Raw genomic sequence first — 24,937 nt, 5'->3', positions numbered from 1 at the left:
GATGATGATGATGAATGAGAACGCATTCATGAACCAGACTGGCTGTAATTCTTCCATGTTCAGCCGATTAGTGGTGCTATTTCTTTAGTCGTGCCGGCAGTCCGCGTTCGTACTTTAGCCTTGTAGTTTTATGAGACTATAGGTTATTCCCGTAGCTTTTGTTTGTTCTTGGAGTCTCTGAAACCTGTGTTGTCAATTCCAGTCTGCATCAATGGAAGTAAACCAGCTTATGAGGCCACAGAAGTAATTGTGTCTTTCTTCAGAACCTGCCTATACAGTTTGTAGAAAATAAAGAATCGAACAACACTACCTGTGAAATACGCGCTGTGGTGAAGAAGCCACTTTTTAAGACTATTAAGTGAAGAGGTCCTGCCACACATTCTAGGCATGGTCAAAAAGCGCCACCAATCGGCAGTTGAGGCTCCCGAGAACACGCGAGCCAAATGATATTGCGCAGTATGTGGCCTGGAGTTGCGATAAGTTCTCAAATACAGCTAAAAAATGCTTTCTCTTTTCTCGAGAAAAGACGCTACAGGCTTGAGAATAGCTGCATCACAAGCCCTTTTCCCGCAATTGGTTGGCTTGTGCATGACGCGCACAGGAGTTACTGGGGCCGCTGCGAGAGGTCATGGCCTGTCAGCGCGTACCCGCGTGATCACACTGAAAAGCCGTGAGTTTGAAGACACAAAACAGACAGAAAAAGGGCTCAATGTCAAGAGGCGCACGAGATACACTCTTCCCCAGTTCCATCTTTTCCTGATAATCTCCCAGTGCTGTCTTCAGGACGAGAGAGGAGGGAATGTAACTGCAGCGTGTGACAAATATTTGTAACTCCGCTCGTACTGGACGAAATCTAAAAACATTTGGGGCACTCAATCTAGGAGGTGATAAGCTTCTTTATTGTACAAACTCTATGGCTGCTTAAAAAACTGCCGCAGGGCCCCTTCTCTAAGCGTTTATTGACGTTGGTTTTGAAAACATGTCGGATTCACGTTTTTGCTTTGTTTGATGCGTGCTACTAGCCGATGTAATACTCCGAAATGTTGATTGACTCCGAAGTTTATAAATTCATCATCTACGCACTGCACAAATTTGTGGTTTATTGCTAATACGCTACGACTTTTACGAACTGTAGGCTATCTCGAAAAGAGAGATCCCATCGTTACGATACCCATATTGGTGTTCCGCTGTGTCTATAGATTGTCATTCACGGCAACTTCTACTCTTTTACAGCCCAAAGGCAAGTGCAGCATCCTTCTCTTATTTTTGGTTTTTCGCCATTAAGCAGGTTTTTTTATTTGAAGAACCGGGGAGGGGGATAAAGTTGTTTTCCAATGCTACAACGTGGTAGTGGGGTGATGGTACAGAAGATGATCAATAAATTTTATAAGATAAGTGTCAACCTGTGAAATTATCATGATGATGGGCTGGTACAGTACGCACGGATTGAAAAGCGGCATCATTTTTGTTTGTATGAGAATTGTTATGAGTAATCACTCGAAATCACCACTTCGGGTCGGTGTAAGTCTTTCTAGTGAAGGTAACGTTGGTTGCGCTGATAGCGCACGAAGTGTGCTTGTACAGTTTCAGCACGAGAGGCATGTAATATTCTGTGGACATGGTTTTAGGTGAATTTCCCTTACACTAATGTAAAAAAATGTTCCTCAATTGAAAAATATTGAGTTTGGAAGCATGTCCTTATATTATAGACTACATTTCCCCCACTATCATCGAGTACGTCGGATTATGCCATTCTTTTTCGCAGAGACCATCGGCGATATTGGTTTGCCGTTTGCTGTGTTTTGCTTCTCATCCTGCTCCTCGGGATGGTGCTTCTGTCCTCTTCCGACAGCTCGACTGGTGAGCAAGCCATTGTCTTCTTTACAAAGTGGTGCCGATTGTTATTTTCAGGCTCAACACGATGCTCCCGAGACTAGTTTTGTTTGACTAATTCGCGAGGAGAAACTTTCTGGCTACATTTGCAGTAGGTCGGGTTTTCAACCTGGCATTTAAAAATTTGCAGCTGTTTGTTGTGGAGGGCACCCCTAAGAGACCTTACAAATGTAGCGCTTGATTGTGTACCACTACGTTTCTAATTAGAAAGAAATTATATCGAAAGAACAGGCGCATTCCCGCCATCGCTGTAGTGTTCCGTATAAAAACCGGATTGATAACATGGCCTCACGCGTCGTAGTTTCTATGCATGAGTAAAAACACACGACAAGATGTCTGCGAATACTGCTCAAGCAGATATGAAACGCGCTGGGAGCTTCTGTGAAGTAATTTGTCCTTGGAAAAAAACTGCAAAGGGTGTACGGAGAACACGCGCTATTGGCAGACAATGCGCACCATGACCGAGCAGTTATAGTCGGTTGCGTATCTTAAGATACGCGTGGTATACTAACCTTCATAAAGTCATGTTGGGAGATACGGTGGCAGTAGGGTATGACTATAGTGCATTTTATAGTTCGGCTGTGTGACGGCGACTGCAGAAGCACCGAACAATGCAGCAGTCGTACCTTGCTTGCATCCTATATCCCACTACCTGCTGAAGGTAGGCAGCAGAGTCGACATGCTGGTCGCGTTTTCTGCACCTGAGTGTCTTCAGGATCTAAGTGGCTGAGTAAATAGGAAAAAACAAATAATGGGCTAACGTCTGTAGGGCAGCGTGAAGGAAGCCCCACCATCTGTGGGGCTTCCTTCACGCTGCCCTACAGACGTTTTACACAATGCACGCGCAATGTGATCGGTTCTATAACTTGTCTTGAGGTCGAACGCATATTGGACAGACTGGCAGGTGCTTAAAGGAAAGTCTCAAGAACGCTATCAGAACGCCCAACAGATCCTTTAGGGTTACATTGCTGTGCTTGTAGCTGCGTTATACGCCTCGAAGGTATGATAGTTTGGAGCCTCTCATCAGACAAGATCACTATAATCGGTTGCAACTTTAGAACAGCACTTCCTCCTCAAAGGCCGATGCACCCAAGCCTGCTCCATTGAGCATGTTCTACAGACTTGCGTCATGGGACGGACGGTTGTTGTTACCACCTGCAGAGAATGTTGCAGAGAGCAAGAGTGGGGCTATTCCCTTAGTCGCTGAGGTGGTCGGCTTCCGCGCTTTTGTCGTCTTGACTTGCCCGACTTTTTAAGTGGTATAGATTAGGCAAGAAAGCGTAAACATAGAAAAACAGGAAGAAGCCACTACCACTGACCGAGAAATAAAACCAGTTTCTCGATCTGTAGTTAGATAAGTAAGCGTTTGTAATGAATGGATGAAAATAGCAAGAAATTGTTGAACAGTTTTTTTATTTTCGTGTATATGCTGTATGATTCATGAAGTGCGTCAAATAATCAGCTGGTAGCGCTAGTGTGTGTTCCCATTCCGTTCCCGTCTTGCGCCCTTATAAATGCGAGTGCATCTTTAAGTTGGGCTATGCCAGGCGTTCACGGTGTCCGTGCGCCGGAAGGTGTTATCTCTCCGCTCTCTTTGCTTTCCCATAGCAACAACTGCGGACGTGTGCACTTATCTTCACCCCTAGAAACCGAAGAATGTGATGCGAGAGAGTGTAGGAGGGCGTAGGTGCAGTGCTTCGCCACTCCTTCTCTCACCGTTCGCTCTCTCACTTGCCTGCGCCCCACTGTCCCGTGCGGTCGCGCCTTACTCTATACCGTTCGCTGGCTGGGTGCCTCTCAAGAACATCCGGAAACGCGTGAACACGCCACTCAGAAACACCAACGCCGAGCCGAGAATGCTGGCGCCCAACTTTCCCGCCCACTAGTTCCTCTCTCTCGACGGATGGCTGGCTGGGTCTCTCTCAAGACGATGGCAGAAGTCGGTGAAGATAATGACGCTAATGCTGCACTCTCTTGGCGCAAGAAATGCGTTCGTATTTCCTCACGATTCCTTTCGAACAGGTAGGGTCATTTTTTTTCGTTTCAACGTTTTATACTTCGCGTGGGTGAGTCCTTTTTCTCTAGATTTTCGTTTCATTGAAGACACTAGGAATTGGTATGGCGACTGTCTAACTCCCTTTGCTCTTTATTTTTTGCTTAAAAAACGACCGACGATAACGGCGGAGAGAACGATGACAAGTCTCACTACGCGGTAGATCCATCTGGCGGCGGAAAAACCCCTCCTGTGAGTAACAGTCACCCTTGCGTTGGTCGCAAGCTTAACTCGTAAAAAACTACTGGTGGTAACAATGAAGAAAGCGTATAGCCGAGTAGCCTCGTTGTTTATATTTTTATTCTTTTTTGATTTATCTCCGTTTTTTATTTTTTGCTTGTTTATTGTATTTATTTCTGTTGTATCTATTTTTTATGTCAGGTGGTTTACCTGTCTGTTTTTGTTGGCTTTCTGTCTTTCGTGCCCTCTCTGTTTCTACATATTTCTCTCTCCTTTCTTCATGTCGTGTTTCGTTTATCTATCTTCCTCTCTTTTATTTACTTCTATTTCTTCTGCTTGTTTTTATGTTGAGCTTTACTTTGTCCTCTTCTTTTTTCCCTCTTCGTTCCCCTCACATCTAAAGGGTACAGCCACATCAATCCATCCATCCATCGGTTTAGAGCGCGAGAACAGAGCGACAACAAAGAGACAAGAAGGACACGAGTGCTCGTGTCCCTCTTGTCTCTTTGTTGTCGTTCTGTTCTCGTGCTATAACTATCATCATGTCATAACAACTAGCCCAATCTGCCACGCTTCAACTCAGCAACGTTGGCGTGGGAGCGCGAGCTCCCCACTAGCGCATGTCGCCTCGACAAGCAGACGCTTTTAACCCTGTAATATCCTTGATCAATTTTGCCTTCAGGAAAATTGCGAGAAAACGCTGAACGTTTTCATTCTTCTTGTGCAGTGCATTTTAGAAAATATATGAGTGGAATTTAGTTTGAGGCATAAATATAATTAGCATAAATTGAAATAGTTGCTACTGTATTATATGTAAGTGACTGTACCTTTTTCATAACACGTGAATTTTGCAATAGCTGCTTATTGTGACACCTATGGTAGCTTTTAGTAGCTTTATTGAGGTATTTTATTCAATGTATGAAACATGATACAATTGGCATTATAAGGCCTAATAGGTAATGCTCCTTGTTAGCAAGCTTGTTTAAACTCTTTGCTACTTTTCCCAACGCTGATGATTCTCTAGAAAATTGGTTTTATGATTGCGGTGTCGTCGACATCAATGGCACGTCTTCTCAGTTTGAAATTATTCCTGTCTAATCACCGTTAGGCTCATCGCATCGAAATTAACGCAGTAACTGAATGGCAGTTGCATTGTTTTCTGCCAATGATAATGACATTAAAAAATGCAACTATCACTCAGCTTATCGTTGTAGTCGTGCGCAATTCTGCCGTTTTTTTTTTTTTACGGGCAGGAGCAAACAGAAAATCTAGAAACGACCGGCAGGCTGCCCCTGGCAGGAGAGAAAAGAAAGAGCCACAGTTGGGGCGTGACAACCAAGCCTCGCTTTCTAGTGCATCTACAATGATATAAGCTTGCACAAATAATGAGCACTGCGCTCAAAGTGCGCACGCCTGCACCCCTCCAAAAAACAAAAAAAAACACGGGGCACTACCAGCGCGTCAGAATCGGGTGCTGTATAAACATACTGAACAATAGGGCAAGTGCTGATGAAAACATAATATCACCCAAACACAAGAACGCTCTCACACTTCAACTCACTCACACGCCCCCACACTGACTGTGAAAGACGCTGTATGGCCAGACACCCGTGTCCCATTAATAATGAAGACCTAGGGCTACCTTTCTGGGGCAAGGTAGCACTTGACTATATCGGCTCTAGCGAGTACATTCTTGCTAGATGGAGGATGCTTACACGCAGAACACGACACTATACAGTTTCATCATCCCGCTAGGATGACGAGTGAAAGCCTGCACAGGATTTCTGATTGTTCTGCGAGGTCGAGCGCGTTCATCGCTCATGTTTCGGCAAACGCTATCGAGGACACTGATCACAAGAAAAAAATCGCCGAAAGGGCACAAGGTAATGAGAAGCACATGAGATCATAAACTGCCAAATAATACAAAGGGATGCACCATGATAAACGCGATGACGCAGCGCGACATCTTGAAGCAAGGGGAAAATTTCATATACAGATCCCCTTAGACGGCATCCACAGGAATGTGTGCATGAATATTGTTTACCGTGCGCACACGCCATGGATATGTGCTTACAAGGTTTGGTGCCAGTTGGCACCATGCATTTCCTGCTTTGTTTCAGCTGTAGCTTCCTCGAGCGTCCATGGTGTGCTATAGATGGGCTCTGCACACACGGCGCAAGCGCGTACGAGTAAATGCGTCAGTATGCACCACAATATACGCCCATCCGCGAGCAGTGTTTGAGGCACTGTAGATGAATTTTTGAGTCATCTCTGTCTCTCTGACCGAGCGCGAGATGTGGGGACTTCGGCACTCGAAACTATATAAATGACTCGAAGCTTCACGGCGTGCAGAGCCGTGGTGGTTCTACAAAGGTTGATCCATCGACGACGACTTCTGGAGGAGGCCACAAGCCTGGCGGGAAGACGACTTCTGGGGGAGGTCACAAGCCTGGCGAGAAGACGACCTCTGGGCATGCTCCAACCCATGGTGGAAAGACCATAAGACCCGGACCTATCGTGAGAAATCCAGGCACACCGGAGCCCGGTCACCATACCAGTGTTGCCCCCAGAGGACCGACCCATAAACCTACGACTACTACTCCACCTCCAGTCATCGGTTTGTATCTGTCCGGACATTGTACAGCAAGCAAGGTTTTCTGACGCTGTGGGGACGAGTATACAAAGTAGCATAAACGCGTCCTCGAAAAAACAATGATACATTCTTTAGACTGTCTAAAACATATTTAAATAATCTATAGTCTGTCTAAATCAACTTTTGTAAGGACAGATGCAAAAAAAAGTGGGGACCCGAGAACTTTTTCATAACAAGATGTAAAAGGGCGCTTTTTATGTACCTATGTTTTTGCGTCTTTATGTCTTATACCGCCGAAGAAATATCAAAGCATCCTCCTGTAGCATTTTGAGGCAAATGAACTACGTAATCGCTGGTAGATGATGGGCTCTGGTGTTATGCGCATTGTAGTTTCTGTAAACACTTGTTCCCGAGCTTCCTGTCCCTCTCTTGCCTCCCATTCCCCATTCAGGTGTAGTGTAAAAACTTGAAGATATTCTCGTGAGTCTTCCCGTATCTCTCGCATTTCATATTTCTCTATTTTGCTTGCACTGTATATAACTGATGCCATGAACAACATATAATTTTATCCTTAAGAACAAGCCTATTTTCTAATGTTTAAGGGCCCTCCACCACCCCGCGTTGAAAGACGAGGGGGTGGTTTTCTCCTTTCTTTCGCTATTGTTCACACAAACAATGCATCCTCCTCACCCCTTACTTCTTAAAAGCAAGTGAACAATGTCAGCAATATGCGCTATAGCCTATCAAGTTTTAAAGCTTCAACCTCTTTTCTCCTCTTTATTCCTTCCCCAGTGCAGGGTAGCAAACCGGATGTGCGTCTGGTTAACCTCCCTGCCTTTCCTTGTATCTTTATCTCTCTCTCTTTCTCTCGGCTAGGTGCTGTTAACACCGCTTGCGCAGTTTTAAACAAACCAAATGAAGTGTTAATCGATCCATCTATCGCGCACGATATTCGTGCGAGAAAAGAAAGAACAGATGAACGACTGCTTAGCGAAATAGTGTAGGAGACAAATGACACTTTATATTTCACGTATATGAACCAATCGAGAGCATGTACGCTATAAACGTCACGGGAACTGCTGTCTGCGTCACAGAAGTGCACAAGAAGGATAATAAATATCAGGAGAGAATAATGCACTTGCTTATTTTTTGTATTTTGGCAGCCGGGTTAGTGGTCCTTTAACGGAACCCTCAACACTGCTTCAACTAGCTATAGAATAGATTTGCTACAGGCACTCGTGAATTCACCTTGCCTCGTGAATTCACTGCTGTAAAATGTTTTAGAATGCGCCCCCAACAAGCGGAGTTAGAGTTATCGCATGCTGCAATTGCATTCTCTCTTCTCTCGCCCCAATGAAAGCGCTGGAAGCTAAGCAGGGAGGGATGGCATGGAGAAATCAGGCATGTCGCGCGCGCCTCACGACTATGAGCACTTTTTTCTTTTTTTTCTTTCAATACGCGGCTTCTCAGTGGGATGGCAGGCGTGTGTGTGAACAAGTCGCGGCCTCCCGCGGCGATCTCTGTAACGACTGAGCGCGCCATGTTTAATTCAGCCAATTGCTCAACCAACGGCTGTGACGCGTGAATAATGAGCATCTTCCGTCATTTGTCAAGAGAAGAGAAAGCAATTCTTTGAATTTGAGAATTCAAAAGGAGTTCCAGATTGCGTGCTCCGCTATATTACGCTGGCGTGTATTCTGGTAGACTTGATGCCTTCAGGTATTAGAGAAAGATTATTGGTGAGCTGCCAGTTTGTGATATGATTACTTGCCACGTGACGCCCACTGGCTGACAAAGTGTGTTCTACCCTCAACGTCGTGGCTACTAGTGGCACTGGAATTTTTTAGAGTTGAATGTACCTATATGCCCCATGATGTGGACGGGGTATGCCTGCCGCTGTAGCTCAGGTGGTAGAGTGTTACAAATTACTTGCCAGCGCAAGGAATTTTTCCTTCTGCTTTTCTTTCTGCCGGTTTAGATTACATTTACTAGATGTAACATTCCGCATACTATATTTAAACTTTTGTCTATTAGTTCTTGCTAATATTGAGTCTGACAGACACGATTCGTAAAATTTCCCCTTCTGTCCTTTAACACGAAAAGGTTTACTTCAAACACGGGTCTGTGTGTTCACGGAGGTTGATGTTGCTGAGATATCTCTGACATGTTGGCAAGCCGCTTTCGCTAGGAATACGTCAAATGTTGGGACCAGCAGACTTTTGCTCTCACGAGATGTTTTATCATGAGACATTTTTGTGGTCCACAGTCCTTCATTGTTGCGCTTAATGGTAATATGGCCCCCACTTTCAATCATAGTACTATTTTGTTTCGGTGCGCATTTGCACATTTCAGCTAATAGAACTTTCAGAATTGTTCTTGCCCCGCCGCGGTGGTCTAGTGGCTAAGGTACTCGGCAGCTGACCCGCAGGTCGCGGGTTCGAATCCCAGCTGCGGCGGCTGCGTTTCCGATGGAGGCGGAAACGTTGTAGGCCCGCGCGCTCAGATTTGGGTGCACGTTAAAGAACCCCAGGTAGTCGAAATTTCCGGAGCCCTCCACTACGGCGTCTCTCCTAATCATATGGTGGTTTTAGGACGTTAAACCCCAAACATCAAATTGTTCTTGTAGAAGTAGGGACACGAATTTTGGTGCATTGTTTTAAATAAGAAGCCTAGTGTCGCAAACTCTAAAAAGAGTACCGTTACACTTAACAATACACACACACATACATACATACATACATACATACATATAAAAACTTTAATAGAACAATGTATTGAATATATTCTGACTACTGTTAACCTAAACTATTGATTTCGATTTTGGTAAGGATGCGGTGGCTTTGAACTGACATGTTAACAGAAGTCTGACGTCATTAAAATACTGCAACTCACCACACACTAGCAATAGTTGTCATGTTGCTGTCAGTCACAGGTGCTTCACCTAAGCAACGATGAGTTAATTGCCATCCGGAGACCCTGACAGCAATTTAGGCGATTCGGGCGTCATGCAGGGCGCAGACTTCGAAGCCTAGTTAACTGTCCTTACTTGTGATAATGTACGTTGAGATAGGGCATGGTTGCAGATGTTTGCAGGAGAAACCTTTGGAGTAAATGTTTGATACGTGTTGTCCCTCTCAGTTGTGTGGGGGAGAGTGTTGATAGTGCACACAATGGAAATGAAACTGCCCTTTTTGAGATAGCTCCAAACCATGTTAGTACTTGTTTAATGTGATGTCTGATGGTCCACGCATCTTGTAAACCGGAGGGTATTTCCGTTGAAGTGAGCTAAAGTTGCACGTAGTTGAAGCCTTTGAGCTTCCAAAGATGGGCACGGACATGCATGTTCCCCAAAGCCGTCAGTGTACTAGATGGTATCGCCAGAACGTTCTCATGCATGTCAAAGCATGTCAGTACTCTTCTATTGCGATGTCCCATGGTCCGCGCATCTTGTCAACTGTGAGGGCATTTTCGGTGAAGTAAGCTAAAGTTGCATGCTGTTCAAGTCTTTGATCTTCCAAAGAGGGGCACTAACATCCATGTTCCCCAAAGCCGTCAGTGCACTAGATGGTATCGGCCGTAAAACGCTTGCTTGCTTGCTTCTATGAATATGCATGGGCGAATGCTACACGAAGACACAGATGTAGGTTGGCTAATCGGCCAGGTGTAGGGAGGCCAGTTGTCACAATATTTGAGGTGGTAACGTTATGTGGAATGTACGAATAGAACAGAGGTCAGCGGTATAGACTTTTTTACCAGTGATTTATGCGCTGAAATCAGTTTTTTTGTCACTGCACGTATTTCTTTCTGAAATATGCAAGAAATTTCCACCAGATATAGTTGACGTGATCTACCGGGCATGAAGCTCCTAACAAAAACTGCAGGAACGTAGTTAACAGGGCTCATTCATATGAATGTATTGTCACAGCGTGAAAAACAAACAAAACCGCAAACCTGATGAAACACAGCAACTCGAGCAACCGCTCACTTTCAATTGAAGCGTTAGTTTTACAAAGAGGCACTTATGAGGAAATACCCGAAATCACGTAGAGCACGTGCAAGAAATTTTTTTACACTATGCCTACGATGAATCCCCTAAATTTCTACACGTAACTAAGCCTCGCCCTCGCATGTTTGCCAGAAATGCACTCGCCGTTCAACGGAAATGGAAGACCAAAATGTGTAATGTGAACGAAATTGCATAAATATACATATTGGTGCCTGCAGAAGCGAGTGACTCCTGTTTTGCCATCTTGTGCAGCGACAAAGATGCCCCTCGTGTGCACAGTGAGCAGCGTGGGCAGCGCACAAATCCTGCTGCCTCAGTTGCATGTGTGCTCTTACGTCTTCTTCACGCACGTCATGTCGAGGAACAAACGCCTGTACGCCTCGGATGGCAGTGGGGCATTTCAGGACTTCGCTCGCGCCATAGAAGCGTCTGGTGGCTACACTGGTGGAATCTCCTTTGACATGCGGTAAGTGAGCATAGGACGTTCGGAAAATACCTTTTGAACCCCCCAAAAGTACCATCGACAGCATGAAGACAAAGTATTCATGATTAAAAAGAAGCAGGACAGCGGATAAAGCTATATGGACGTACACTCAGACATATAATAACGCTGTTTGTCTGCGCTCGCTTGTTTCTGTTTGATAGTCCATCGTTTTTTGCACTGTTATATTTTTTGATCATAGAAAACCAACTGGCCTGATTTAACGCACTCGACATGTAATTCAAAACATAATTTTTCTTTAAAGTGTTTCGGTTCTGACGTGATCGCGCATGGTGATCTATATGACAAGAACACCTGTAGATGATATCGCCAAATGTAGTTCGTCACGTACCATGGCGTCATGCGATGATCTTATTGCTTGACGTGGTTCCTTGGTCAAAAGTAGGCTCATCACGGAGGCAATGCGAGAAGCTGCCCGGCGAGGTGCAGGTAGCTTGTTTGGCCATCGATCCAAGAGGCAATGCAAAACGCCGATGAGCACCGAAAGCCTTCGAAGGAGAAAGGGGCAGGATAAAATGGTTTTCCTCCTCAAGTATTGTTAGGCGTATGTATGAGGAACACCCAGTCTTCCTTAACATGGCTCTCGTACGACTGTTATATGTCACATCGACACAATATAGGCTACCTTTTTTATTAATTATCAAAATCAAAAGTTGGTGCGACGCAAAATGTTCGATAAAGACTAGCGGTGCCTTGAACATTTCGTTCGATGCCGGAATCAACCGCACAAGCTTTACAGAGAAAAACATACAGGCACACACCCACTTTTCATGCATGAGAAATCGCTTAGGCCTTCTTTTTCGCAATAGGCGGCCATAAGTACGAAAGTTGGTAAATAGGCGCGGCGTTTTGGGTAGTGCAGTTATGCTTCAGGAGCACAATGAGCTGCACTCTGTATGGTGATAAGCGACAGTAAGTCGATTTAGAGTTTTCAAGTTTTCATGTGCATATAAAGTGGAAATTCAAGCGGAACCTCTTTGTGCCCAGGTACGGCATCAACGAAAAAACTGGGGCAGCCTTACTGCCTACTGCCTTGGAGGAGGCACGCACTGAACTGCTCGAACTGTACAACAACAGCAACATCAGACACTACGGCATCCTCAATTGCATCACAATGCCAGGTCTTATGCCCTATCTCGTGGCTGTTCTGCCCAGCACGTTTTCGGTGAGAAGTATGGTCATGCATTTCGACACGCACAAGGACCATCGTTTCTTACTTGTTTCCGCTGTTTTTGCCAGGTTTCTGATATTTATTTTCCTGTGTGTGCAGTGTACCAGATCACTAGTGGTAATTAACAATACTTGTGCCTAATTGGCTATGGTAAAATCTATCTTAATGTAGCAAGTGGAAATATATTATTGTTATTTCATCAAAAGCATATTCTTGGGTTTTCAAAGAAGAAACACCTTAAAGTGTCATCATTATTATTTTCATAATAATTCTTCGCCTATCCTAGGTCCACTGCAGGCCGAACGCCTCTGCCAACGATCTCTAATTCACTATATGTAGAGCAAACTACATATATTTACACCAGCGAATTGGTCAATTCACCTCTTTGAACAGGGTAATGATTGATAAAAAAACACACTCACTGCCAGAACGAGCCTTTATACGCTGTTTTGTCCGAGTTCATTGCGGTGGATTAGCGATTACGGCACTAGGCTGCAGACAGGATGGTCGTGAGGTCGATCCCAGTCGTAGCGGTCTTGTTTCGATGAAAGCAAAATGATACAGGCCTGTAGGCGTGTATTCAAGTGTACATTACATAATCATAGATAGCCATGACTTCCGGAGCCATTTCATACGGTGTCTTTATTATTCATATCCTTGTTAAGGTATTCAAAACTTTAGGACCTATAAAACTTGGCGTCTAAAAACTTGTACAGCGGAACAAGCAAAACGAATGATGCATAGTTTTGAAATCTTCCACGAAGTTTCATTACAGTTCTAATTCACAAATCTTGGTACGCTGTTCTTTTAAACTGAACACGGCGTATACTGAAAGGCCTCCGAATTCCTTCGGGTGTTTTTCAATTGTTGATTACTTGCTCAGCGCGAGTAAATAGGAGCTAAAATTTGTAGTATAGTGGTGCCGCCGTAAAAAAACAGCTTCTTGAAAGAATTTCCTTTTCTAATAAACGAGACGTGCAACTTGCACCAGCTCATATATGAAGCCATTTAAAGTTTTTGAAATGAAAACAGAGAAGCAGGGTAATTGAATGATTTACGTATCAACAGCCTTTCTACCACAGTGGATTATGAAACTCAAACTCAACTCAGAATAAGGCACTTTGTCTCTTATGCAACAAAACACCACGAACAATGAGGTGCTTGCACTATGGCAGTGTAATGAAGAAGAAGTAGATCGGTGCAAGGACAGCAACATCGAGTGCGCAGCAGAGGCTAAAGTGCTACTGCACTGTGCACAGTACTGCAAACTATAGCTCAACAGATCTAGTGAAATGAATCATTTTATTACAGTAACGCTATAATTACAAGATTTACCACCCGTAAAAAATAATGTCGTTAGGATTTCAAGTATGTATACTTGTGTACTGCTGCGTCAGTTCATTTAACATAATCCACACTGCCATGAACTACAAAAATGAGCTATTTTTATTAGGAAACAAAGTAGTCAAATCTATAAAGCTTCGGTTGCTACCTACGGCAAGTTGATTTTTCTTCCTCCGCAATCCTTTCCCAATTACAGTTCAACAGTTGAAGCATTCATATACTTTGGCATAAACGTTTCTTGCCCTCTCTTTCTTGTGATTTGGTTAGGTGGCATTGACATTCACAGTTTATGATGTCGTAACTTACTGCTTTCGTCGCAACGTCCAAGCCAGAGCTGGACATGGAAATGATTCGTGCGCCGTGCGTCTTTTTTTACATGTGCAGAAAATGAGATCGCTGCAGAGAGGCGACCCGAACAGTGTGATTGTCCTGGCCTTTGGCGCATTCCAAGTCAACGTCTCTTCTGACTGGACAATGTATTATCGGCGGTACTTCCAGGAACTTGGAAAGTGAGGACAGCACGCTCGTTTGTTTAGAGGTGTTCGATTTGCAGAATTACGTTCCGCAAAACGATGTGCTATAGTTTTTCAGTGTACAGTCAAAAGTCCTAATAACAAAATTATCGCCCTTCGCAAGTCGTTTTGTCAATGAAATTGGTCATTCCGTAAAATCAAGACGGAAACTTTTTTTGTCCTTCTAAATGCAGAACTTTAATCAACCGTCATTGTTTAAAGCTATGAAGCACCGGACCAGACAAGAACAAACCCATACAAATCACACCACATCCAACCCGCCTATAGTGATTTATTTACGCTGATATACTTAAGACATCAGGAAGCAGGCGCAGGGAAGCCCTAGCTACCGATGCTAGCTTGCTTTATTCATGAGTTTTAATTCTTTTTGGCCGAGCGCTATCGACCAATGCTATTTCTTATTAGCTGAGCGCTTCCACACACGCCTACTGCAGCCGTTAAATTAGTACAAACTTCAATGACCTCCCCTTTCATCTTGTTACAATTAACACGTACCATATAAGCTTATTCAAACACTGCACACTTCTGTGTACCTGCTGCCGTGAAAGTTGTGCGGATTTACCCAAGCAGTCACTTGTTTCTTTTTTTCAGTGACGAATTTTATTGAGGGAACAGGAGTTTGTAGTACACGGAGGGGTGGCTGGCAGGTCACTGAGAGCATGATCACTCAATGTGCCACTACAACGCGGCATCCTTTGGGAAAGCAGATGGGAGGGGGGAGGGGTGATAAGTGAAATATACCATGGGATGGAAACTTTCAAAGCCCCGGCATTCTTTGCAGGACAGCAGAAAAGTACGCATATAATTAGCCAGTCAGATGTTAGCCATTATTTTAATGCACAGATATGTAGTACAATTGTCTAATGACGCACACAGCTTAAGCATCAGCGTACTCTTCCCAGCCGTCATCCTCGCTACCGTACAAAGGGCGCATATACGGCCAGCCTCGGCGGCGTCGAACTACACCTGGTTGCTACCATTGCCTCCGCACTCCTATAGGCTGAAACAAAAACTTAAGGAATGTGAAATGAATGTGGCGTTTCAAGTCGTGCCTCTCGTTCCGTGCCTACTACGCTTTTTAGGCGAGAGCAGTTCACTTGGTTGATCTCCTCTGTATACTCTCGGCGCCGTGAAAGCACTCTAGCTCGCTCTGCCACTGTGTGACGATGGTAGAGCGAGGGTGGTCCGAACGAGTACATATACTCCGGTTGAAGCCCCAAAATATGCTGACACACTCCGGCAAACGCGTTTTTGAGTGATCCTGCCCTCTCAACGAAAATCGCCGTGCAATTGTAACTTACCGACATCGAAAAGCGAAAGCGGCGTCAGGGCCCATTCCGCAAGGAAGGATCAAAATCGGCCTGCTTCGGAAATGCAGGTCAGGTGGATGCAGGTCAGTCACGTAAAGCCCTGACAGTCTGCCGATATGCCAGGATGCGGAGAAATCAAGGGATGCTTTTGCGAGTAGATCGATCGAGAAAGTTGCGAACAGACCATCAGGGCAGTGAGGTCACCATAGCCTCTAGCATTATGTGGTGCGTACAAACGCTATTGATCTGCAGTCCGTTGTTCTCTTCATGTAAACGGCGTGCAGCGTGGTCGAAGTAAAAGCATTGCAGTGGCCAGGATGTCCAGACGTTTTTAATGCCACAACGTTACAGCGTGGACTCGGAGAAAAACCGGTCTCTCTTTAAATTATGAAGAATTCACTTTCGAGGCTGTTTCAAGAAAGCACTTCGTTTAGGTGGGTTTGCTGACCACATTTGTTCACTAATGCTTACTGATGAGACCATAAAATCCCACGGATATTTATCGGGCAATGACATTTTCTGCGTTTGATGAAAAACTTTGTAAATTAAGCTTGGTTATATCTAGTTCTAGCTTTAAATCCGGTAAGACTTTTCTTTGAAGTTTAATTGAGCTTAGAAGTTCACCCAGGTTCAGAGTCGCAACCATCCTTTTTCCTTTTTTGCCTTCTATGTCTGTACATGGTCGTCCTTTATGAAAGGGAACACGCGAACGCGTGGCCGGCACTCTGCGGAGGCTGCCTACAGCACCTTCAACCGACAAGCGAAGAAAGCACGTTCGCTTTTGGCGTCCTCTATTGCCAAGCAATGTAACGAGTCATGGCCGGTGGACAAGCGCTGCTAGATTACGTTCCCTCCCTGCGCGCGTGGTGAGCGATATCGGGCGATTACTGCTGCTTGCTGCACAGCATTTGATATTTGATATGTTGGAAGTGGACTACGCTAGGCATGAGCAGAGAGCGAGTGCAATCTATTAGAGCTTGTCTACCCGTCATAACTCGCTATTATTATTTTTAAAGGGGTAACAGGGAAGTTTATTGCAAACTGTTAACAATATTGCAGGTGAGTACAACCATCTGGTGTAACAAAATCACTTGAAAAAGCTACCTCTAACGGCACCCGTTCGTCCCTCGTGGCCGTAATAGTAGTGTCTAAGAAGTATTACATTTTGACCTCCAAGATGGTGCCGGTGAGAGATTTCTTCTGTGCGTTGTTGAACAATAAATGATAGTGCTCAATGTACATGCCAATGGCTGCTGAGAGGGAATGAGAGACAGGAGAATTCGGCTTTTAGTTAACGCGCACGCTGCGAATTTTTTTACTGTTCAACAACGCATAGAAGACAAGAAAGGTTTGCAACGTTATACTCGCTAGGCGTAGCCTCCTAGGTTTTAGAAAGGTTTAACGAGGGTCGCGCCACAGTGCCATGAATACAGTGAACTAGTATATACCATGAACTCGAGGTGGTTAAAGGTGGGAAGTAGACACGAAGCGCAAGCCGTGAGAAAGTGTGCGTGTGCCTCCTCTCGTTGAGTCCTTGGAATGTCCACTAGATGGCGGTGCTTCTATATGAGAAATATGAAAAGATGCGAAATCGTGGTACTTTGAGTGTTGACTAGGTGGACGAATGGACACAGAGACAGATGGAGGATGGACGCACGGATGTCTGCACGGACGAATGGACGCATGGACGAGCGCAGGCGTGGATGCATGGAAGAAAGCAGTGACGGACGCACGGATGAACGTGCGGGCGCATGAACAGACGCACGCATGGACGGGTGGATGGACGCACAGGCGGCCACACAGACGCACGCATAGATGGACGGAAGCAAGAACGAACAAACGGACGGATGCTTCGCCCCACTATCCATCATTCTCTCCGTGGATATGCTGTTATTTTTTTGCCAACAGATGACGCTGAAAAGGAACGTGTTTTCTTTTGCTGTCGGTATATGGTGCTGTAGGCAGCCACTGCAGAGCGCAGGCCACGCGTTCGCGTGTTCTCTTTAATAAAAAACGACAGTGTACAACTGTTTGTCTTACCAAAAAAAAATTATTTAGACAGCGAATTTTTTTAAACAGTGTTCTTCAGCAGCGATTTGAATTCAATCAAAGAATAATAAGAAATTCGGCATGATTCAATTTGAGCTTATTGATTTAAGTTCGCTTTTTTATGTTAGCGATGACCTGTTGATTTCCTTGAACTTACTGCTGTTCGCTGGACAGTTAGAGGCATCCTACGCCGAGGTTTTTCCGCATGTTACTTATGTCATCCGGAAATAGATGTAATGAAACGCTGTCTTAACGTAGGACCCCTTATTCTTTCATTAATTGATCATCATGTACGAAACTTCAAGTCAACGCTGTGCCATGCCTTCTTACAGCGCCTGATCTTCTCATTTATTTCAGAAAAAGTAGCAGCAAACGGCGAAATCTTCCAGGGTAGAAAAGCGGTGATTGCTCTGTGACGTTTGACAATGAATTGAGTGCCGCCTAAAGCATAAATACTACTGTACACGTAATTAGGAAACGTGCAAGAAGCAGCAATTTACAGGTGTAGCAGATTAAGTGTACTTATAAGAAGGCAAATGTGGCGTACTGGTATTTCAACAACATATCTAAAACGTTTTTATTACCCCGGACAAAGAGCCTACAATGAATTAGGAGCAGTACGCATAGCTCTCAGTGTACCGGTAAACAATCAACTTATTACGGCAAAGTTTGATTTTGTTTTTTCTTAGGGTACACTAAAATACATCATGCAAAATTTTATAATTACCTTGGGCAGAGAACCGTCCTAAAATTGAGGTGCATTAAGCATAACTCCTCCTAAATAAAACAGCATTCCGGTAAACAATAAACTTATGAGACAACAAAGTTTGATTCCGGTTTTGTATTTTTTTCTTCTCATTTCTGTTACAAAGCTGGAAAGAACGGAATGCGCTTAAATGAGGAGCATGGCGAATTGTTATTAGTCATTGGTTATTCAGATCTTACTTTTCTGTATTGTAGTTAGAGGATGCTCAGTGTGCTCAGTGCATGTTTTCGATGTGTCGATAGCGGCGTTCTTTGTTCATCTCACAATCTGTCAAACACGCTCTCTCTCTCTCACACACACACACACACACACACGCACACGAACACAAACAAACAAACAAACCAACCAACAAAAAAACTCAAGCGTTCCTTCCGAGAGCACTTTCAGGTTGACAAATATGCTGTTATTTCTTTCTGCTTTGCTACCATCGCAATGACAAACAGCTACGACGTGGATATCCTGATCGCGGTTACCAGTGAAGAAGGTCAGATAACAGACAAGGTCTGCTACGCCGCACCGACGAGCGTCTGGAACACTACAAACACCAACTTCTCCTCTATCGTGAGTACCCGCAAAATTTGCCTTGCCGCCGATGAATAACCACAAAAAATCATACATTTAGCACATAGTCTGTCCTACAGAGTCGTATTACGCCTGTTTATTTGGTGAACTATTGCCAAGAATAAATAGTACCTACGGCACACGCACTATCCAGCGCACTTTGAAGATCGCACTGTGCACTTTCAGGATGGGGTATTCATGATCTTTCTTTGTTTTTATTTTTTGAGCGAAGACGAGCAAACGCACACTGGTAGGCGAAACTAGACAAGTGGCGCTGGTTTCCCCTCAAGCGCACAATGGTCTATGTGATAAAACACGCAACGCCTCAAACGGTAGATCGAAGAGGCCGCGTTTTTCGGCCTCTGGCTATGATTGTCGCTATATTTGTGCTTGAAGACTTTTGTAGCTCTGACTTTTTATAAGCTTTTATGTTGCTAGTTTTATTGAGGGGAAAGTAGGCTGGACTCACCATGTTTCCATATTGCCACCATTGATGAACGAGGCGATGTGGCTCATACTCGTTTTGGGGCCGCGAAGAAGAAGAGAACATTTTGGTTGCTCTGGTTTAGGTGAACTCCTGGCTGTAGGTCTTGTTTTGCTCGTGACATTACTGATGGAGGTGCTGGGTAGACCTGAATAAGAGCAACCAAAATGTTCTCTTCTTCTTCGTGGCCCCAAAACGAGTATGAGTCACAGGGGCTCGTTCATCAATGGTGGCAATATGTTCTTATACAAAGTTCAGTACAGCGGAATAAAAAATATTTGAGAACAACAATCCTGGCACTCGAATATCTTTTGGTATTCGTGGATAATACGGTTCCCAGGCGATCTCCAATTATTCTTCTTTTGTGCGAGTACCTTCCTTACACACATTATAACGAGTTCTGCCACCAACGCGGGTTCCAGTTCCAAGGTACTGTCAGCTTGGACATTATCGCCTTCGCAGGAGAGGCATTCCAAGCTGCTCCTCGACTCGCAGCATTACCCGAGAAGCAGCCTGTACGTGGGCCTTTCGTTCGAAATGGGAGTCAATTTGTACAAGCTGACGCATAATGATACTGCAATAGAGGATGCTCTATTTGCTCCGTGCGATCAGTACACGCAAGTCGGATATGAGCAGGTAAGTGTAAAGAGCCTGCTTGACCCGGTCGAGCCGCTGATGGCATATGAAAGCGCTGTAATAGTAAAGCGATCCCCACATATGTTATAGTTTGACCAGTTCGCATGACGTATGCTCAGTCATATATCGCTATGATATAGAACGCAGCAGTGTAAACTGGTCTGGTTTAGTGGAGTCCCTTTTCGAGGCTTTCACGCAGCGTGTGAGCAGGAGCAGGCCTGCTTTAGGAGGAGGCACTTTCGTGAAATTAAAAGGGTTGAGCTGTGCCCGTATAGTTTACTGAAACAGGGAGCAAGTGTACCAATACTACACAGGGACATAGTGTGCCGTGGAAATCTTGCCATACATAAAATGAATATCGGAATTTGCACGTTTCGATACTGTCTGTTATGTTCTCAGTACAGTGAAGCCACGCTGTATAAATGCCAGCGTAGTAGTTGTCGCGCAGTGAAGATTGATAATGACGCTATCTATCGGCTACGCTGAGGTAGCTCAGCAAAATTTCGTAATGCCAAGCAACTTCCACAGAAAAAAAAAAGAACCGCCATCGTGAGCCCGCTTGCATCGAGATGCCACACCGAAAATTAACACCCACTTCTGAAAAAAAAAAAAAACTTCTGCCGACAGACAAAAACATTTTTCGACGCCGCACCGTGTTGAATTTCGCACAGGACAAGGTCGTTCTTTTTTTTTCAATGCGAAATTCTTTGCGATTTTTTTGAAGCTTAGTGCTGAAATTGAGTAGGCGACTTCCGTTCATTTCATATATTAATGTAGAGTTTGATTGACAAGAAGCAAAACTAATTAATGCCAACAACGTTGACATAAATGTCGAATAAAAGCGCATCACAGGCTCCTCCTTAGACAGCGTAGGCACTTTGTTTCTTGTTATCATGTTTTGACACGCTGAATTTTACGCAGCCCTATGCGTTTTTTTCGCTTGAACAATGTTGCACAGAACGCCAAAAAAGTTCCGCGTTTCCGATTGGCGTTAAACGCATCGTCACTGTTTAAATTGGCGTCAGCTAATGGCACCGAGTCAGTGATTAAATATCTCTATACCTGTACACGCAGGTCTGCGATCCACACGTGAGACTGAAAACTCTTGACAACGTCGTTGAATCGGGAGCCATCCATGACTATGTGTTCTTCTACGACAGCTGGGATACCATAAAAAAGAAGGTGAGTCTGCGAACATATGCAGATGTTTTTGGATCATGCGCTGATGGATCTTTTTTATGCTGCTTAATTGAGATATTTCAAGATGAAGATTACTAAGTCAGTAATATGGTGACTTTGTTTTTTGAGATATTTTTTGAAAACTGAAATGTATACATGGAGCTAAGAAGATGAAAGAGCAAATTCGAAAAAAATTGGTTATCTTAATGTTCACTAATAATTCCAACGGTTTAGAATAACACCGGAAAATCATTGTGTTGCAAAAAAGATTCTGCTTTTAAACGCTATATTCGCATTTAGAAGAGTTTCAAGTATGCCACAAAAGATTGTGACATTTTTTTCGCAACGCAAACCACCTTTTTGGACAGTAGTGGCTCTAATGCAATAGTTACCGGTGACATGGCAGCTGCGGATGCGGCACATAAACTTTCAGAAATTACAGGAAGTGTCACAGTCATCTTAAACATGCTCTCAATAAATTAAATAAATGGGTATAAATATGCTTTCTGACAATAACATCACATATGAGGAAATTCGCTAAGACTGGATCACTGCAACAGCTGGATTTCACTCCACGCATGAAATTCTCTATTTAAAAAATGGACACTGCCAAACCAGGATACTTGAGTCATCGCTTCAAGGATGAAATGACCAGATCATGTTATGCGTCCACTTGTGACAAAAGCGGTAATGACCTTTGAAAACACTGCTCTCGAGATTTGGACAAAGGCTGCATTTGCTGAACAGAATATATACTTCCGAAAAGGCAATATGGCGACAGAAAAGCAGCCTAAGAACAAGCGCACTTTTTAGTAGTTTGTATACTTTCGTACTAAGGAAGTTTGAAATTAAACTGGTGTCAGTATTGTCTTATTTATTAGGCCAAGCCTGATAGCAGCGAGGGCTTAGATATAGACTATTTTATGAATGTGTGTGTGGGCCGCCATAGTGGCTTGTTAACCTAAGTGTTTTGTATGTTGAACACCTCAACGAACATTGTTAGAATAGGCGCATACGCACAGAAACAGTTGGGTTCGTTCATATGATGTTTCATGGGCTTATTAATTCCCGTCGCGATGTGCAAAAACACGAAAACATGGGCTTAAGAGCCCAAAATGGTGGCGCCCATTTGCCTTGCGGAAAATAGTCTACACAGGTGACAGCCTGAACAAGGCTCGCAGTCCAGGCAGCGTCTGGGCATGTAACTCAAGAAAGAATCGTTCATTAATTCATTCTTCATTTCAATTCACTTTATTTCCAATTCCAACATGATAGATCAAAAAACTGTTTGGACCCATAGCCAAATGCTAAAATAGGGTCCAATGATGCGATACAAGATGGCACAGTATCCAAACGGTAGCACAAGGCAACAATAGTGGGTAAGTCCCAATGAATAAAGGGGAAGAGGACGCACGCTGTCGCCTTGCTTTCAGGGTCCCTGTTATTTACACTCCTTTCAATCCCTACAGTATTTGCGATGAAGACGAAAATGCTCGATACCCGGGAACTATGGGGACCTTATATAAAACAGCTGGTGACCGAAATTTCCAGGTCCCAGCACTGTACGAAGCCTCCCAGAATAATTTTGGGGTGACATTGACAGCCAGCAATTCCATTACAATATATATGCTTTTGTGTTGACTCATTGTCAGGGTAGTTCATTTCACGATAGACGTTCCCTGCAGTAGAGTGTAGTGGTGGTAGAATAATATATGACGGTATTTTACTCCAGTAATATTTCCAGTGATCGCGATCACTGTATATAGTATATAAAGAGAGCTCTGTTTATATTTTTATGCATTGTACTTTCAGCAAGGATATGTTTACTGTTTATTTTATTTAAAGTACGCATTTTTGTATTATGATTGTATTATAGCGAGATGTGTTTACATTTTCGCGTTATCTACTCACCATTATTTCTGACACTGGAACTCTTGTAGAATAATATGTACTGTTGAACTCTCCGCTTATATTGTACACTGATGTGTTCATTTTGCTTTGCTCCCGATGTGGCTCCACTTTTGTAGTCAGGCAATTACTCAGCCTTACACGGCAATTTTGTATCAAATGTAAGTTTGAATAAACGAAGCGTTACTTACCTAAACCTTATTAACATAAAAATGGTTGATTACATGTTGAGTGCTTCTGTTGTGACTTCTTGTGACAGGTTGATGCTGTGTTGAGCCTAAAATTGCCACCAAAGATCGCCTGGCTCTTGTACAACACTCACTTCTCTATGACTCCCGGAACGTGCATTTCGAGCTTCGACAGGGAGCGGAAGCTGCGGGACTACCTGGCCAGCAAATAATAAACATTAACCGCGGAAGTCCCCGTAGTGGCACGTATCAATATAAGGTTTACGATGAATGCGCTTTTGGTGCTGTGTAAGTGATGTGTGAGCGCCGCGTTCATAGCGCCTAGATATTTCCCCTTTACCTAAGTAAGCACCAACAACGGCATTTTCTCTCAGCCCTCTCTCAAACACAGCCAGCGTCTGGCACAATTATCTGTCTAATTATGTCCAAGTACATTAGCGACGCATCCTTAAGTGAATGAGATGTGCCTTTCTCCTCCGGTGAGCAGAGGAATCGTTTCACCACGTGCTGCCAAAGACTTAAGAAGACCATGATTGCCGAAAATGAGCGTTAGCCAATGAGATTCTTCTAAGGTTCCTCGATGGTTGTCGGTACTAAAGAAAGAACAGGGAAAAATGTAGGCACCTTAGTGGCGTCTTATTTCGTGGCAGCTGCTTTTCATGAAACCACTTTTGGAGGGTGGCATCGATTAATCGCATCTTTTGTCTTCTCTCTGGCGCTCGTCAGAGTTTCAGTCAACTGGCAGGCGCACTTCGAGGCCACCGACCCGTGTCCATAGTCAGCGTCGAGAATCTAAAAGAATTGAATGCTAAAAATAGATAACTTCAGTGGTTTTAGGTATAGAACTCTTTTTTCTTTTTTGTGTGCCTATTATGTTTCTTTAAGGTTCTTTTTTTAAAAATCTAACAACTTGAAATTATTTCCTATATTACCTAATTAATCCGACCCTCCCTTTCAAGAAGTGAAATAATTTAAAAAGCAAGGACCGTCCTATTCTTGGCCTATCCCCCTGGGTGGGCTGCGCCAAGGTGTTGAGGAACACACCAACCAACCAACACCCAAAGTTTGAGCTTCACTCAGCGACACAGTAATGCGTTTTGGGTTTGCATCGTGTCTATCTTGTGTTGGTTCAAGCTTATCGAGCGATACATTTTACGAAGGTAGCGAAATAAAGCATTGATGTTAAGTAATGTATTCTGAGCACTAATATCGATTGCGTGGCTTCTCAGGAAGAAATGAAACAGTATACAACGTTTACCGTTGAGAAATAAAGAATGGCGAATCGTCAACAAAGAGCTTTCTCTTTATGAACACACGCGGCCGCCGTTGCTCGTCAGAATTGATCCTCGAGACCCCTTCAGATCTTAAGCCTGTTCGGGAGCAGACAGACTCACAAAGTGAAGGAGAATCGTGAGTATCAGAGGTCACTGTGCTTCCACAGGTTTACTCCAATATTATTATGCTATGCGGAGAAGCGTTGGTATCAACTGGCACTTCAGTTATGTAGAGTTTAGGTAATAAAACCGTTCCAGATGTGGAACTGTTAGCCTGAATTTATGGTGGGGCACAACACATCCTTGT

At 44.0% G+C, this 24,937-nt stretch overlaps 2 protein-coding genes across 2 annotated transcripts; both read left to right on the top strand.

Moving 5' to 3' along the window:
* Positions 1-1,769: 1,769 nt before the first annotated feature.
* LOC142764912 (uncharacterized) lies at positions 1,770-14,373 on the top strand. Its single transcript, XM_075865451.1, has 5 exons — positions 1,770-1,860; positions 6,479-6,743; positions 10,978-11,191; positions 12,215-12,392; positions 14,127-14,373. The coding sequence occupies exons 3-5, from the start codon at positions 10,986-10,988 to the stop codon at positions 14,253-14,255; spliced, it is 513 nt and encodes a 170-aa protein (XP_075721566.1). The 5' UTR covers positions 1,770-1,860; positions 6,479-6,743; positions 10,978-10,985; the 3' UTR covers positions 14,256-14,373.
* Positions 14,374-18,832: 4,459 nt separating this feature from the next.
* On the top strand, positions 18,833-23,586 carry LOC142766015 (uncharacterized). Its single transcript, XM_075867827.1, has 4 exons — positions 18,833-18,961; positions 19,908-20,081; positions 21,156-21,263; positions 23,428-23,586. Exons 1-4 carry the CDS (start codon positions 18,833-18,835, stop codon positions 23,566-23,568), a joined length of 552 nt encoding a protein of 183 aa, XP_075723942.1. The 3' UTR covers positions 23,569-23,586.
* The last annotated feature ends 1,351 nt before the right edge of the window (positions 23,587-24,937 follow it).

Source organism: Rhipicephalus microplus, chromosome 6 (assembly GCF_043290135.1).
Source record: "Rhipicephalus microplus isolate Deutch F79 chromosome 6, USDA_Rmic, whole genome shotgun sequence".
Taxonomy (NCBI): Eukaryota; Metazoa; Arthropoda; class Arachnida; order Ixodida; family Ixodidae; genus Rhipicephalus; species Rhipicephalus microplus.
The sequence above is the reverse complement of the archived record's forward strand: the minus strand, read 5'-3'. Positions and strand labels throughout refer to the sequence as shown.

Coding starts and splice junctions, on each gene's coding strand:
- LOC142764912 (XM_075865451.1), top strand. CDS start 10,986: ATGCCCCTCGTGTGCACAGTGAGCAGCGTGGGCAGCGCACAAATCCTG. Junction 11,192..12,214: donor GGAATCTCCTTTGACATGCG/GTAAGTGAGCAT, acceptor CTTTGTGCCCAG/GTACGGCATCAACGAAAAAA. Junction 12,393..14,126: donor TTCTGCCCAGCACGTTTTCG/GTGAGAAGTATG, acceptor TTACATGTGCAG/AAAATGAGATCGCTGCAGAG.
- LOC142766015 (XM_075867827.1), top strand. CDS start 18,833: ATGACAAACAGCTACGACGTGGATATCCTGATCGCGGTTACCAGTGAA. Junction 18,962..19,907: donor ACACCAACTTCTCCTCTATC/GTGAGTACCCGC, acceptor TCGCCTTCGCAG/GAGAGGCATTCCAAGCTGCT. Junction 20,082..21,155: donor CGCAAGTCGGATATGAGCAG/GTAAGTGTAAAG, acceptor CTGTACACGCAG/GTCTGCGATCCACACGTGAG.